General features: G+C 39.4%; 2 protein-coding genes across 2 annotated transcripts; both read right to left on the minus strand.

Annotated features, from left to right (window-relative positions):
- Positions 1–813: 813 nt before the first annotated feature.
- Positions 814–4969, minus strand: LOC118801807 (CD209 antigen-like). Its single transcript, XM_036562179.1, has 5 exons — positions 4844–4969; positions 3668–3952; positions 2503–2645; positions 2333–2433; positions 814–1416 (listed from the first exon to the last, which is right to left on the minus strand). Exons 1-5 carry the CDS (start codon positions 4962–4964, stop codon positions 1254–1256), a joined length of 813 nt encoding a protein of 270 aa, XP_036418072.1. The 5' UTR covers positions 4965–4969; the 3' UTR covers positions 814–1253.
- A 7244-nt stretch (positions 4970–12213) lies between these two features.
- LOC118801804 (CD209 antigen-like protein C) lies at positions 12214–14921 on the minus strand. The gene is made up of 6 exons (XM_036562176.1): positions 14621–14921; positions 14352–14450; positions 13961–14188; positions 13700–13833; positions 13526–13626; positions 12214–13306 (listed from the first exon to the last, which is right to left on the minus strand). Exons 1-6 carry the CDS (start codon positions 14757–14759, stop codon positions 13138–13140), a joined length of 870 nt encoding a protein of 289 aa, XP_036418069.1. The 5' UTR covers positions 14760–14921; the 3' UTR covers positions 12214–13137.
- Between the last annotated feature and the right edge of the window lie 2341 nt (positions 14922–17262).

Here is a 17262-nt window from a genome sequence, read left to right on the forward strand (position 1 = left end):
ACAAAATCAGCAGGTTTCCCTGCAGTTCTCTGTTCTTCATCTGATGCTCACTGAAACGTGATAGATCTGTCCATTTAGCTTGATTTGAGAAGATCTACAAACGTACCTGCACTCAGGCTAATCCAGCACAGACTCAGCTTAAAATCACTGCTCACCGCTGATAAACTGATTTAGGCTCTCAGGATATCCTGATTATTATTTTAATGCTGGTAACATCTTTCTGAGGACATTTTCTCAGGACATTCGCCAGCTTTTTGCCCGACTCTTCCCGTTCCACCTTAAATGGTGCAGCAGTATGAACTAACCGAACTAACAGATCAGTATTCTGTCTTGTTTACTAATGTTTGTGATGCCTACTCACAGCCACTGCACCATTTAAGGTGGAACAGGAATATTCAAACAAGAAGCTGCAAAAAAAAGCAGCTAAATTCAGCCTCATAGTTTTAACACGGGTAGTATTTTTGATAATGAGATTTAGCCTATAAAAATATCCCACACAGAGGTATTTATACAAAGATTACCATAAACTGTTGAAATACAACTTCATAAATCTTCCACAGTTTGGCAGAAAAGACTTTATTTACATAATGCCATGTTACATAATGTTTCAAGTACACTAAACAAATGTGACATTTCAGCAAATAAAAATGTTAAACAAAAATAAAAGCCATTGGATGAAGCATAATTATTATATTCAGTAGCATATCCTAAATATCACAGTTACTGTAGCACCCAAATTTCCCCTTGAAGATCAATAAAGTACATCTATCTATCTATCTATCTATCTATCTATCAACACTACTAGTCAAAAGTTTAGATACACCCCAATGAATGTTTATCATAATCTTGAAGATATTTTGATGTACAGGCTTGTGTTTAAATGCTTGAAACAGTGTGAGCTAAACAAGTAAAGTGCAGGTCAAGCCTATGTAAGAATTTCTTTGTAAAATGTAAACATTTTAAATGATTGTTTTCTTAATGTAAGGCCCTCTAACATGAGTTAGCAGCCAACACTGTCTCTGCATATGTGGCACACCTTCAGTTCTCATAAAGCTGCCTGAAGGAAGGCCAAGACTGCATAAAGTTGACAATAAGGCAAAATTGGCTTCTTTTAAGAATCTAAAACATATATTTTAAATGATTACTGCATAATTCCATATCTGTTATTTCAAAGTTTGATATCTTCACTTCTCTTATACAAATAGGACAAAAGGAGGCCTAAAATAAGAAAAACCCTCTGTATGTGGGTGTATCTACTGAAGTCTTCTGAAATATGGCTGTGTGGATTCACAGATCCAGCCTGCTGTATAAGAGCAGGGAATGTCATTCCATGCCTTCAGTGTCTGAGTAGCGGCAGAGAAAACAGCGCAGTCTTCATTTCCATTAGCGTCATTGGGTTCACCATTCCTCCAGAATCTGGGATTAACACACAGCAGGCAGCAGACAAATCTAATTCTGTATCAGCCTTATGATATTTACATGTTTATTGTGTTGACTGTTTCTAGTCTGTTAGTCCACAATGTACAGTAGTGTGCAAAAGTTTGAACCCCCTCATCAAATGATATGTTTTGTTGATATAAGTGGAAATTATTTCCCACAGGGAAATTAAAAATGGCATTTTTATATATTTAACATTTTTTATATAAAATGTGCCATAACATTTGTACAGGCCACATTTTATTACTGAACTGAAGGCCTGACATGTCAGATGAACTACTTCCACAATTAGGCACTAAGGGTGGAATCACCTAATCGCGTTTTGATTGTCAGTACATGGAACCTATTTTGTGAGAAAAACATCACTGTGGGCCTTCTGGAAGTTCTAAATGTGACAGTGACTAAGCACAACTGGTAGCCTGATCACTGAGATTCAGTCAGATGTTTGAGATGGAAAAAAGCAGTGACAGGTTTATGCTAGAGCTCTTTACTCGTGAAATCTATGTTAATGTGTTACAAGCATCAAATGTCTGTGTTCAGTCTAGAATGGCCAAAAAAGGTTCTTTTGATTCGCAGTTAGCATAGTGAGAACACACTACAAGAGTCCCACAGGTGTGCTAGCAGAAATGATCGTAGAAGTGTTTTTTTTTTTGTTTGTTTTTTTTGGCCTACTGAAGGCGTAGCTCACAGTTTTCCACTGGTAATTTTGTGTTCATGTTTATCTGGTCTGTATTGCTTTCAATGTAAACAAACATGAAGACATTATTAAAGTTTGAACTAATTAATAAAGCAAAGGCTGTAATATTGGTCTGAGGTCACTGTTTATGTTTGAAAGAACAAGCTATGAAAAAATGATGATGAAGGAACAATAATACTTTTTTTTTTTTTCACTCACGCAGTGGTCAGTGGTGACCCGTCAATCCACTTCCACTGTCCTTCTGTGTCTGCATCACTCAGACCAATCCAGACATATTTGTTTTCCTTCTTAATGAACTCCTAGAGGAGAACAGAGTGTGATTAGAATAAGGAGACCTCTATCAGAGTTCAGTTCTTCTCTCTCCTCACCTGTTCCTCTCTGCTGTTTATGATCACCAGATCTGCTCCTCTTTTTAAGCAGTCCTGCCTGGCTGCACTCCAGCTCTTCTCCTCATTTAACAAGTAGTAATAGCTGTTTCCATGTTTTTTCCACCCTTCTAGAAATAACCTCTCTAATAGAAGAGAAAAAAAAAAGTATTTTAGTAGTGCAAATAACAATTTATGGCTGTGACAGAAAAGGATTCCAGCCCCTCACTAGTATCATGATATATATGGGTGGAATGTTTAGTTTACTGAATAATGGTACACAAGAAAGTAAACGTGAGGTTTTGGCTTTCTTAGGAGAATATCTATGTGTGCATAATTATTGGGCAACTATTAGTGTGCAGAATTATTATGGAACTAAATGACAAACGAAAATCTTCCCATCACACTTGTTTATTTTCAACTCAAAATTTACCAATTTTACAACATTTCTGACATTTAAAAAGAAAATTCAGTGACCAATAGAGCCACTCTTCTTTTCAATAACGGTCATAAGCCTTCCATTCATTGAGTCTGTCAGTTTCTTAATCTTTTGACGATCAACTTATACAACACCATATACAACACATCCTACCTCAATCTGAAGAACCTTTTCCTATTGCAAAGAACCATTTAAGCATGAAATCGTTCTATATAAAACTTCTAAACAGAACCATTCCCTTTACCACAGAACCCTTGAAGAACCATCTTTTTAGACATATACTGTATGTCACCAGGCTTTGCTATTTTCCCTCTTTCAAAAGAACCTATGAAAGAGTTTCTAGGATCATGGTAAGGGTTATGAGGTCACTAAGGGTCAAATTAAACTCATTCCTTCTCATTCTTCTTCACTGACATGTACAACTAGACTGTATTTTAGTAAGGGGATCTATTTGAAGGAAGCATGTCTATGTACACAATTTCAGTGGAGGAAATTTCAGTAAGGGCACGTAGGACCCTGGACTTTGAACATCGAGCTGTTTCTTGGACATTTCATTGTGCAAATAAAGGGCCAAAGAGGATATAGGAAACCCACAGAACATGATCATAGAGGCCTAAAATACAAATGGGGATCCATTTCTGTCACAGCCTAAGTGTGGTGCTTAACAAGCTTTTTTAACAAATTTTAAACAAACTTTAATCAGAAGGTTTTGCAGCTGCTTATTCTCACCGTAATCTGAAAGATTTCTCTGAAGTGCATCTCTTTCCCTGGTCAGGACTTCATAGCTGCTCTGTAGCTTCTTTCTCTCTAATGTCAGGTTGCTGTTAGCGTCCAGTAGCTGGTCTCTCTCCATAGTCATGTTGTTATACCTGCTCTGTAACTGCTCTCTCACTGCTTTATGTTTTATACTCAGGCCCATAATAACAAAAAGGAGTAGAACACACAGCAGCCCCAGACACACTGCAGCTGGCCTACCAGAGCGCACCTGCTTCCCCTGAGAAACAGCCTGAGAACCTGGAAGAGTTAGAATAGCAACTTAGCACTGCTTTTTCTCTGTGATATTTCAGTATTGTGTAAGCTTTAATGGGGAACTGCTATCATGTTTTTAAAGTAGATGCATAACTGTAGCTACTTCCTCCTTTTGAACTTCCCTATTCTGGAAAAATAAGAGTTAGTAGAACTTATTATATATATATAAAATATATATATATTATATATATATATATATATATATATTGGTTTAATATCATGAGATCAGATGGCTTAAAAACAGAATATATATATATATATATATATATATATATATATATATATTTATATATATATATTCTGTTTTTAAGCCATCCGATCTCATGATATTAAACCAATTTCTTTTCAGTTGTTTGCTTTCCATTGTAGCTCTGGGGAGGGGGGGGGGATCTATAGGTTTTTATTTTTCTAGGACTGTCAATTTTAATGCATGAATAATGCCAGATAACATTTATAATTGATTAGTAATGCTATTATTGCTTATATGTATTAATAATACATTAATAATGCTTTAATAACGTTTAATAACACCTGAAAAAATGTTAAAACCACTATTTGACTAGTTTGACCCCTAAAACAATTTGCTATAGTGCAGGCTGAAGCCCAGCTGCTCTTGTGAAAGTAATAAACACTTTCTGATTAAGCTCATTTTTAACCACTCATGTAGGTTATAACAAAATGCAATTCTTTTTAGGTAAAATGAAAGCTTTCCTTCTTGTGAAATCAAAACTGTGATTAATTGTGATTACACAAAATAATGCACAGTTCATTTTGTTTAATCATTTCACAGCCCTTTTTGTTCAATTTTAAGTTGATGTTCAAGTGAACACTTCTGTCATTTGCATTATAACAATAATTATATAAGTTGATGATTACCTGGTTTCTGTGCTGAAGTGTTGAGGTAGACATTGTTATTGACTTTAGTCTGACTGGCACTCTTCTCAGTATCTTCAATGTTCATGTAGATGCTCTCAGAATCACTTCCAGTGTCCTCCATGGTGATGAGTGTTGGAGACAGAATGGAAACTACTATCCATCTGCAAGTCACTTGTAGTTGTGGCTGTATCATGTGATGCTCCTTCCTCTACCTTATATTCAATGCAGGGCACAAAATATTGTCTACAGTGCTGGCGCATTCATTTCAATCTTAATCTTAGTCATGACACTGTGGTCAGTATTACAGTAAAATATCGTTTCAGGTGGGATGTCATATATATCCAGGCAGCAGAATAATAGATTACTGTAATAAATGAGTCCCATAAAGTTACTTTCAATTTTCAACTTAAAGTAAAACTGTGCTAAGAAGTGAAACTTTTACTAACCTGCAAAATCAGAAGTGTCAACAGTCAGTAAATGAAAGTGTGGTTAAGATATTCTGAGGAAAAGGAAAGAGTTTGTCTGCAAAGTGGCCAGTGAGTGCTTGGTGCCTTTTGCCACATTACTAGGCTTGCTAAAGAAACAGCCTGAAAGCTATGTTTAACTCATCAGGAGTGGAAAATCAGGGAAATTCCACTGATATTTTAAAAAATGTCTGCATCATGAGTAAACAAAAGTGGCTTGACGTGAAAGGGTCCATTGTAAATAAGCAACTGTTGCTAATAGGAACCAGAGGCTGTGATGTCTGCAACACAGATAAGCATTTATTATCCAAAACCACCAATGAACCTACACGTGTCCTCTGGGTTTTTATATGTAATGTTGGTAAAACGGTAAAACAGTGATAAATCCACAGTATTCTTTAGTACTAGTTTGCTTTACAATACCCTCTATGTACATTTTAAACCAAAAGCTTTTCATAAAACCATCGTAAAACAACACATTAGTCATCAAACGACAGATTTATATCCATTTTAGGATATAAATTAAATTAGCTTGTAAATTAGCTTTCAGAGCCATGTTCATATCATGACTCAGTTTCTCTAGAATTTCACATAAAACAACCCAGAATATATTTTCACTCAGAAAATCAAAAAGAATGTACTTTGATCTATCTATCTATGTAACTGTCCATCAACCCTGTTTGTTAGCCCCCTTTTACCCTGTTCTTCAGTGGTCAGCACCCCCATGGACCCCCTAACAGAGCAGGTACTACTTGGGTGGGGGATCATTCTCAGCACTGCAGTAACACTGACGTGGTGGTGGTGTGTTAGTGTGTGTTGTGCTGGTACGAGTGGATCAGACACAGCAGTGCTGCTGCAGGTTTTAGACACTGTGTCCACTCACTGTCCACTCTATTAGACACTCCTACCTTGTCAGTACACCTTGTAGATGTAAAGTCAGAGACGACAGCTCATCTGCTGCTGCACAGTTTGTGTTGGTCATCCTCTAATCCATCATCAGTGGTCACAGGACGCTGTTGGCTGGATATTTTTGGTTGGTGGACTATTCTCAGTCCCAGTGACACTGAGGTGTTTAAAAACTCCAGCAGCACTGCTGTGTCTGATCCACTCAGACCAGCGCAACACATATTAACACACTATCACCACGTCAGTGTTGAGAATGATCCACCACCTGAAAAGTACCTGCTCTGTGAGGGTCCATGGGGGTCCTGACCACTGAAGAACAGGGTAAAAGGGAGCTAACAAAGTATGCAGAGAAACAGATGGACTACAGTCTGTAACTGTAGAACTACAAAGTGCACCTATATAGTAAGTGGAGCTGATAAAATGAACAATGAGCGTAGAAACAAGGAGGTGGTCATAATGTTATGCCTGATCAGTGTAGGTATGTACATATGTATGTATACACTATATGAACAAAAGTATTGGGACACCCCCTCCAAGGTTAAGCACATAGCTTTGCAGTCTCGATAGACAAACACTTACAGTAGAATGGGTGGTAATGATGAGCTCAGAGACTTTAAACATGGCACTGTCATAAGATGCCACCTCAGCAACAAATCAGTTTGTGGAATTTCTGTCCTGCTAGATCTGCCACTGTCAACTGTAAGTGCTAATACACTGGACTCTGAAGCAGTGGAAGCGTATTCTGTGGAGAGATGATTCACACTTCTCTATCTGGCAGTCTGATGGACGAGTCTGGGTTTGGTGAATACCTGCCTGGTTGCACTGTGCCAACTGTAAAGTTTGGTGGAGGAGGGCTAATGCTATGGGGTTGTTTTTCAGGGTTTGGCCTGAAACCCTTAGTTCGAGTAAAGGGAAATCTTAATGCTTCAGCATAACAAGGCATTTTGGACAATTGTACATTTCCAACTTTGGGGAAGACCCTTTTCTGTTCCAGCACGACTTTGCCCCAGTGCGTAAAGCAAGGTCCATAAAGGCATGGCTGGAAGGTTAGTTTGGTGTGGAAGAACTTAACTGTCCTGCACAGAGCCCTGACCTCAACTCTATCAAACACATTTGGGATGAACTAGAACGAAGATTGCAAGTCAGGACCTGCTGTCCAACATCAGTGTCTGACCTCACAAATGCTCTTCTGGATGAATGAGCAAACATTCCAACAGACACACGCCAAAATCTTGTAGAAAGCTTCCCAGAAGAATGGAAGCTGTTACAGCTGGAAAGCTGGGGGACCAACTACACAGCAATGCCTGTGAATTTAGAATGGGATATCTTAAAAGCTCCTGTAGGAGTAAAGTGTAGGTGTCCCAATACTTTTGTCCATTTAATGTAGGTGAAACATCTGGAGCAAATTTAAGTAGTTTTACTGTAGAATAGTACAATCTATGTAGGACTTTAAACTGAATTAAACAGTTTTCAGCATTAACAGAGCAAGTGTGAATGTATTCAAGACAGTCATCCCAAACATCATTAGATATTTTCACACCTAATTCTTCTTCCCATGCATTTTTAATTGTCTCCATAGGGAGCGGTTTAAAACTCTGAAAGACACTGTACAGATAAGAAATCACACCACTTATTACTATGCCCAGTTTCACACATTGGTCAGGACTATTTCTTCTGCAGCTGCTGGAAGGAGGCAAAGGTTCCATCCAAATATAATTCAACAACAGTATGTATCCCCAGGTTCTTCCACATGACAAATGCACCATCCAAATTTATAGGAGAAAATGAAGGGTTTGCTGCAATGGGCGACATTCTCCTGAATCTAAAGTCTGTATGTATTGCATCATGAATGGTAGGATTTCTTTTATACATAAATGTACTAATAACTGTAGGAGACAAAAGTACTGCTTCTAGTGAGCATGGCAAGTAATCCTCTCTTTCAAACTTCAACCAGTCTGCGTGCTCAGAAGAGTTCTTAAGAATCTGAGCAATGTTTCTCACATTTGCAGCCCAATAATAGCAAAGAAAATTTGGAAGGCCCAACCCTGCCTTTAGTTCAGGTTTACAGAGATGCTGTTTATTAATTCTGCCTTGTAGCCCCAAATAAAGCGGATTATGATAGAATCCAATTTTGTAAAGAATGATTAAGGGGAAAAAAAGAGATGTTCTCTGTGAGGTACAACAGCTGTGGGAGAAATATCATCTTCACATCATTAACTCTACCCAGCAAAGAGATAGGCAGTGTTTTCCGAAGCTGAATGTTAAATTAAGTTTGGCCAGCAGGCGGCAGCAATTAGCTCGAAACATGGAAGAGTACTTCTTTGTTACCTCAATTTCTTGTGTGGCCAATGGTGGGTGAAGGGTTCCCGCTGAACCCATTTTCCTGAGCAGTCAAGTTCAAGGGCAGCTCTCCAAGGTGCTGACAGGGGCTGTCAAAGTTCAGCACCTCATGTGGTGGACAGCTGGCAGCCGTATGGCCCCTGTCGCTTATAACGACAGCTGGGTTTGCTCACCTTGACTGAGCTGGCCCCATAAAAAGGCCATCAGAGGATCCATTGAATGAGTGGCTCCCGTCCTGACTACTGATGTTGAACCTAATGCCTGGTTGCATTTGTCTTCTCTCTCTCTCTCTCTATCTCTCTCTCTCAATTTACAGGGGACCAAACTGAACCCTGCTCACTGGATCGACTTAACTGGTTTATTTACTCCCCGCACATTTAAGCCTGAAAAGGTTAGAGCCATCCTCTTCCTGTTAGACATCTCAGTATAATTTTGCAAAGATATTGCAAATCAGATGTGACATATGCTCAAGCCATCTAATCGGAAAGAAATATCCATGACAAAATGTCAGGGCACTCACCCTAAACCTTAACCACAGCTAGAGAGAAGTCCCAAAAGGTCTGGATAGGCTGGTCACTGAACTGTAGATTTCTCTTTGCAACAATCTTGCACATGATATTTTCCCAAACGTAGCAATTTATATGGCAATTTAAGTTCTCCCTGCTCTACGCTCAGTCAGGAAGACTGACTCTACTCGAGGCTCAAGGAGACAGGGAGTCAATCAAGACACAGAATGATATGCACCTAACTCTGGTTTATTGACACACCTTGGGTAGCATTTATACATCAGTTGTCACACAGTGCTACTTCATATTATTCAGGTCTCCCTAACCTGTGGACTTTTTCATCCTATCTTCCATTTTCCTCTTTCCATATGGAGCACATTTGCTCACTACCTCTCTTTCTAACCACTTCCCTATATGTTAAGTTCAAAAGGACATGGGTGTCAAAAGGGCATGGACAACTTGTTCATAACACCCATTTGAGCCTGATCGAGAAAAGGCAGCTCCTCTAAACCGACACATTTCGGCCAGCCTCCATCCTTTCTTGTCCTCCCGCAATCCTCAGGTTTTGCCTCTTCAAGCAACCCTCCAAGTCACTGCATTTCTCTGCTAGGTTGGTTACTTCAGTCATTAGAGTTTTCAGCTGAGCCTGCAGGGCAGAGACAGCATCTGAAGCGGCTGTCCCAGAGTGCTCGACCTGTTCTGAAGTTTTATGGTAACCACTGATGGCGACCTGTAGCGCATCGATTCTCACCGTAATTTGTCCTTCCAACACTGCAATCTCCCCTGTCAAAGATTCGGTCATTTCTCTGATTTTTGCGTCAATTTTGGCACCAGGTCATTGGCTTGTTGTTGCGCGCTCTCCTCATTGTTGGCGACGATGAAGATAATATCATTTTTTTTCTACTACGTCCTACACTGTGTAGAATCCATACAGGATGACCCACTGCTGTGTACTTTACTTGGTTCCCCTGTATTAATTAACTAGACACCTGTACATCGTTCCAATGAAACTGAAGCAGCAATTTGTTCCTGTGTTCTTACAATTTGTCCTACCTATCATAGACATGCATACATAATTAGTATAGCATGATAACTCAGTTTTCCTAATGTTTTATTGTGATTTTAATGTTAATGCAGCCTCTTTTGAAGTATATTACACACACACACACACACACACACACACACACACACACACACATTTTCTAAGCTGCTTATCCTTGTGGGTCACGGGGAGAGCCTATCCCAGCAGACATTGGGCAGAAGGCAGGATACACCCTGGACAGGTAGTATATTATACAGACTTAGCTAAATGTTATTGTTACAGGTCCCAGGCTGGTCTCAGTTTATTTAAACAACTCTCTTTATAAAAATATCTCTGCCTGTTTTTCTTTTGTTCTTTGCTCAGCAAACATCACTGTTCATTACAGAACATATCAGATATGTTAACATAGGCTAAACATGTCCCTATCAGAGGGAGATGGCTGCATACTACAGTCCCATTTAGGCATCCTAGGTTTGAAGGAGACAATATTCTTAAAATACACCAGGATGTAAATGTGCTAAAAGAATTGCTAAAGCTTGTATATGTAGTCTATAACTGTGCATCCATCACATATCATGTACCAAAGACAGAGATACAGACCAGGCTCACTTAATAACTGTGTTACATTGAACTCAAAAAGAAAAACATGCTCAAAGTGCTAAAAGCTGGTGCTATTAAATCTCTTAGAACACAAAAGTGTCACATTACACTTACCTTCAGATAAGATTATCCCTCCTACACATTTATGCTATAGATATGCACCACAGTAGGATATTTTGACAAGGTTGGACACTTTTCATATCACTCATACCAACTTCTGTTCTAGTCTGTCATGAACGTTGTTCCAGACTCTGTCTAAATGTGACAGCACCACCTGGTGTTCACTGTTTACAACCCTGCTTCCCCTAACATGGCCACCACTATCCTTGTCAATGTGCCAAAGAGTTCTAAAGAGTAAAATTTGTTAATATATTTGTTTATGGATCTTGTGTATTAAAAACAGTGTACTAAGTCTGTGCTTTGAGAACTCTGGCATTGCCATCCACTGCTGGCCACACCACAGGAGAAATGCAGCCTGCTGTGCATTTAGTATACAGCAAAACTCAAAGCAGATAATATGAGACACAGTAAAGTAAGTCATTAAATTCTGTGCTCACATTTTCTCTTTCTCCACTCTTCTTGACTTTAGCACTCAGTAAATGCACATCAGCCATTTCTTCTACAGCAGTACGTGATTTGATAAAGCAATAATCCACCGGTAGCTGTGCATTACTGTGATTTTGCCATTCTCCTTCCCTGTGATAAAACTGCAGGAACACACAGCCTCAAGTGGCTTATTGCTTTTATAAAACGGTGGCATAAAATATGATAAAATACACAATTTTTTACACAATTTACACAACGTAAACAAGCATTCCGTCAAGAAATCTAGTTCTTTCAGAGTATGGTGCCATTGCCAAGCACCCATGGGCCGCTGAATGAGGAGAACGTTCAGTTGCCCATCGCTGTATACTGCAGTCATTTCATGATTTTTTAAGTTTTTGTCATATAGAAATGAACATATGATAACGCAGCACTGTTTAATGCTAAAACTTTTGCTTTATAAGTACTTTAGTTGCCAAATTATCACCACAAGTCTTATTTAGCACCAATCCAGCAGTGCCCCTCCTCTCACGCTGGGGCTGAATCTCAAATAGCTCCCTGCTCCCTTCATAGTGCACTATATAGGAATTTAAATACTGGATCCTGCAGCCCAACAGTGCAAAATATAACTAAGAAATAGTCATTTAGCCCTCAGACACATTCATACTCAATAAATGAGGCACTATTTGGCTGTAGAAGCTAGAATTTCTAAACTTTCATAGCACACTATTTAGGGAGTATGGAGCCATTTGAGATTCAGCCTGGGTTTGACGCTACTTCTGACTGAAACATGAACATTCAAGTGACATTTTTAGACTTTTATTCTGCCCTTTTACAGCTAATCATATTGGAAGTACTTTAATTCAACTGTGATATTAATGATGGAGTTGTTTAGGCTGTTTTTAGCTAGGTGACCAGCCTTGTTCTAGTTAAGAACCTAAGTTGGCAGCTCCTCAGTATAAACGAAAAATGGATTCTTGCTTCATCAGTACACTCGGTCCTCAATGCGAGCAGCATGAGAGTCAAAGATTATTCCATTAACAGCACAAGGGTTGTTTTGTGCCGTGGCGTACTTACACAAAATTCAGTTGTTGTGAGGCGGTCATAGGTGTGCGTATGTTGTGGATTTTACAACAGCTTCAAACGCGGCTCAACCAATCAGAATGTAGAATTAAATCCTTATAAAATTGATGTGGCTGGCATATACAGAGCTTATACCATATACACCCTATTAGAAGTGCTCATGTTTTATTATCACCGAACACTGAATCAGTGGATTTTATTCATTGATCAACAGGAACAGACTCTTTCATGTCAAAGCAAAAACACATCTCTGCAAAGTGATTTCAATTATTAAAAAAATATAAAACACAAAGGGCCAGATTCATATCATTAGATTTATAACGCTGTTAAGAGTAAATCTGTAAATCTGTCATACGTTTGAGTTCATTTTACTGCAAGCAGTTTTCACTTTTAATCCTATTTTTCAATTTACACATCAGATTTATGACAGGAAACTAATGAAAAGTAAATGGCTGGGAAGAGTCCCGTCTGCAGTCAGACACCTCCCCACACTTCTTCCACTTTGGCCGTCGAGTCTTTCCAAGTCATGAGGCTCAAGTCCAAGTCATTTGTGTCGTAAGTCTTTTTGATTTTGTTGTGTCGCAAGTCATCAACACTTCTCCTTTTTAACGCTGTGGTATTTTGACCTGTGTCCTGGCAAGAGCCAATCAAAATCCACATGTAAATGACATCATACTCATTAAAGAGCCACACCCAGAGTAAAAATCCGCTGTAATTCAATGTTCTATGATAAAGACATAAAAAACTTCTGAATATGTCTGCATTAAAATTATAATGGTATTCAGTTTTAAGCTAAAAGCAACATAAGGCTTAAACTACTAATGTCTCTGTATAGACTGGCAGTGTAGTTTCACAGATCCAGCCTGCCTTATAACAACAGGGCATGTCATTCCATGTCCTCATTGTAAAAGAACTCTGTTTGGAAACAGCACAGTCCTCCCCTTCGTGAAAATCGTTGGGTTCACCCTCCACCCAGAATCTGAAGTTAACACACAGCATAAAGCACACGTTTAGTCTAATATAAATGAGGTGTTTTAGTAGAAAATGCAAAAGTAAACTGGCATTGTGATTTGGTTTAATCTATTAAATTTACCTTCCACATGTTTAATTCAGGACATACTATATCCACATTCCACTGGAATACATTTGTAGTGTCATTAGTTCCTCGCTTAAAAAAAAATACTACAGAATAACTCACGTAGTGATCAGTGCTGATCCGTCCACCCACTCCCACTCTCCCTCTGTTTGTAGATCACTGAGACCAATCCAGACGTATTTGTTTTCCTTCTTAATAAAATCCTAGAGGAGAACAGAGTGTGATTAGAATAAAGAGATTTCTATCAGAGTTCAGTTCTTCTCTCTCTCTCCTCACCTGCTCCTCTCTGCTGTTTATGATCACCAGATCTGCTCCTCTCTCTCTGCAGTCCTGCCTGGCTTCTGCCCATGTCTTCCGCTTAGTAGAGATGTAGTAATAGCTGCTTCCAAATTTCTTCCAAGATGCCTTGTCTAGACAAAAAAAGTAGCAATGAAGATAATGTCTGTCTAGGTATGTGATGAAATTTAATTTTTTCTACTAATTATTGAGACTTATATTCACAAAGTAACATCGTCTTTATCCAAGTTAGCTTCTCACCATTCAAAATGTGCTTAGGATTCATTTTCTGGCCTCCCTCTTCAGTAAAGTTTTTATTTATCTTCTCTTTCTCCTCAGTCAGATTCTGGTAGCTGCTCTTTAGCTGGTCTCTTTCTTCAGTCAGGTTACTTATACTGGCTAAGAAGGCCTCTCTCTCTTCAGTGAAGTTTACACTCAAAGAAATGATGGTTTGGGACAGACTGTTCTTCTCCTCTTTAACATTACTATCTGCAAAAATATATGGTTTGTTTTATACACACACACACACACACACACACACACACACACACACACACACACACAAACACACATATATATATATATCATATATATATATATATATATATATATTCATATAATGATCTTCCCTGTTAGGTACAGAAATACTCACAGTACATATACAGCACTATGTTGGTGGTCAACAAGAGAACACACAGCAGCCCCACACACACCACAGCCAGTCTGGAGCTTCTGCTTCCTCTTATGTAATCTAATAAAAAGAACTCCAAATCACCATTAATTTTTATTTATTAATGTATTCAAGCTAATAAAGTTACTTGATTATTTAGCTTTCAAGGTGAATCCACAACACATGGCTAAGCATTGTATGTAGTATATGTCCCCAAGTATATGTTTCCTAATGTGTTAATGCAATATTACCTGCCTCCTTCATCCTTGTTATCCTCTTTGTCCTGGTTTCTTGAGCTCTAACAGCATCTTCTCTGTCATAAATCAGGCCTTTCATATCTATCTCACCCAGCTCTGTGCTGTTACCTCCTTTGTAGATTCTGTCTGCCATTGTATCAGCTTTACTTGCTTTCAGCAACTGGTAGCTGCACAGTGAGCTGTTTCTTTGATAACAGAAGTGTGCGATATATGCGATTCAGCGAAAGAGCAGAAACAGGGAACATACACAGGAAACAGAAATACACTGAAACAGTTTTAATTTCATATGAAGTGTGACCCCGAGGAACAGTTGGACACTCAATGAAAAAAAAAAACAATCACAGACTCGCAGGCCACCATGGGTGAAGCCTATTCCGGAGTAACTCACAAACACAAATAACTCTCTGATAGCTCCCCTCAAAGGAAGCTCTCTTAATTTTGGCATGTGGAAATCCAGTAGTGAGTTTAATTCCAGCCAAGCAGGCTTTTAGTCCAGTTGAGACAACTGAAAGTTGTGGATGTGAGGTTATCTGAGGGAAAAGGGATACTGTGCAACATGATGAAATACTGGAAATATTTCCAGCCTGTCCAGTACTTGAACACCATACTTTAGTATAAGGCAACTGCAAATAAGGGTGTTTTCACACTTGTCTTATGTTTTCACACTAGTCCACACCCAGGACTGATTTTGGGCTCACTGGAATTCAACCTCAGATGACTGATTTCATGAGGACCAGAGATCAGTTTTCTGGACCGTTCCTAGGCTTGAAAACTGCTCTCACACTTGACCAAACGTAACTCGCAGTGCAGGCAGTTCCGAGTCTGGTGAGAAAACACCCTAAGACTGTTATCTGGACTTGAATGAGGTGATAGAGTTGGCAGTTCAATGACTGATGCTCAATATAGCCGTTACTAACACCTTGCAATTTCAGTCTTAGAAACTGGTCTGGCTTTTCTGCTTTTCAAGTTTCAAGTAATCCCAAACATGTTCAGGCTTGTTGAGGTCTGGGCTATGGAGTGGTCAGTTGTCATTGTTCTGAGAACCAGTGGTGGATCTAGATAGTTTTATCAGGGTGGCCAGTTTACCAATATGCTTATCTGCGCTGAATGATTTTCTGTTTGGAAAACATTTATATTGTTCTGCATGGCAATTGCTGACTAAAGCTTGAATAGAGAAGTAACCAAATGAGTTGCTGTTTGTTTATTTTCATGTCACATTTTACTGATTGCCTTCTAAAAACGAAGATCCACAGTGACTTAGATTATATTGTCTTTCCCAAAACGTGTTCCAATTGTCAATCCATACATTCAGCCACTCGTTTAGCCCATAGAGTCTACCAAAAATCTCTTTTCCTCTTCGAAATGTTGGCAGAGGGCCAGAAACTACAACTCTGGCTGTTGTTTGTTCCTGTATGCTATGCAACAGCGTTGTAAATTGGTCTTTTAAAACTTTCCTCCTTCGATCTCGTGTGGTGTTCACTCCTGTATGCACAGTGACAGTACCAATATTCTTATGCTTATTCAAAGCAATGGGCAGTGTTTCTGTGATATCCATGACTCGAGCACCAGAGAAGCATCAAACAGATGCTTTACCTTTGGCTGGAGCCAGGTTCACGCATGATTGAGTCGCCGATTACTAAAATGCTGGTCGAGGGAGGAGCAGGGAAGGAGAGAGAGCCCAGTACTTCAAATCTGTTGCTGGTTGTGAGTTCAGGCTGAGGCGGTGGTGGGGATCCATGCCATCTTCTGTAATGCTGGCGTTCCCAGGCTCCACTTTCCACAGCCACGGGGGTTACCATGAGAGTCCCTGGTGTAAATTTCAGAGGTCTGGCCTGGTTCAAGTGACCTCTGCTCGGTGTGGAAGTTGCCAAGGTGGCGGACATGCCATTGCTTAGCTCACCACATTTTCCATGACCGTCCACAGGTCTGGGTAAATGCACAAACCACTCTATAACCCAGCACAGAATACCGCATATAACACGTGTGGCATTAATAATGTCCGTAACTTTACATAGTCTAGCCCCAGCCTATTTAGTTGATCTCTTGCACCCTTACTGCCCAGCCTGAATGCTTAGGTCCTCTGACACAGGTTGCCTAGCTGTCCTAATGTTGAACTTTGGAACACTGGCCCTCCCCATGTTTTGTTTTGCCCTCCCCAAGAGACAAAGACAAGGACTGCCCACACAGCATTGTACATGCAAGTGCAGTAAGAAAAAATTCAGGTGAAAGTAACCTTCCAAATATTCCTCTACCGAATATTCCTCGAAGTTGACAAGGCTGAACTCGGCTTCCTATTCGCATTTTCCAGTTCCACTTTAAATCGTACAGCAGTTCCATTCTGCGCCTGCACCTTCCATTCTGCCATTTAGGGTGGAACATGAAAATTAAAACAAGAGACTGGTGAAGAAGATGCTGACTTCAGCTTCATCGAGAGTTAAAAGGCATGAAAAGGAATGAGGAGGTTGCTCTGTTTCTGCTTGACAGATGGGTAGGTCAGAATGTTTTTTTTTTGCTAATGTTTGTGATAGCAAATGGTTAGCTTCACAGCAGCAATTATTGTGACAGTTTGCTATCCCACAACCGATCTAACATTAGTTACGTTACTTGTGTTCGCTCTAACATTATATCATGTTATA

This window comes from Colossoma macropomum, unplaced genomic scaffold, assembly GCF_904425465.1.
Source record: "Colossoma macropomum unplaced genomic scaffold, Colossoma_macropomum, whole genome shotgun sequence".
Taxonomy (NCBI): domain Eukaryota; kingdom Metazoa; phylum Chordata; class Actinopteri; order Characiformes; family Serrasalmidae; genus Colossoma; species Colossoma macropomum.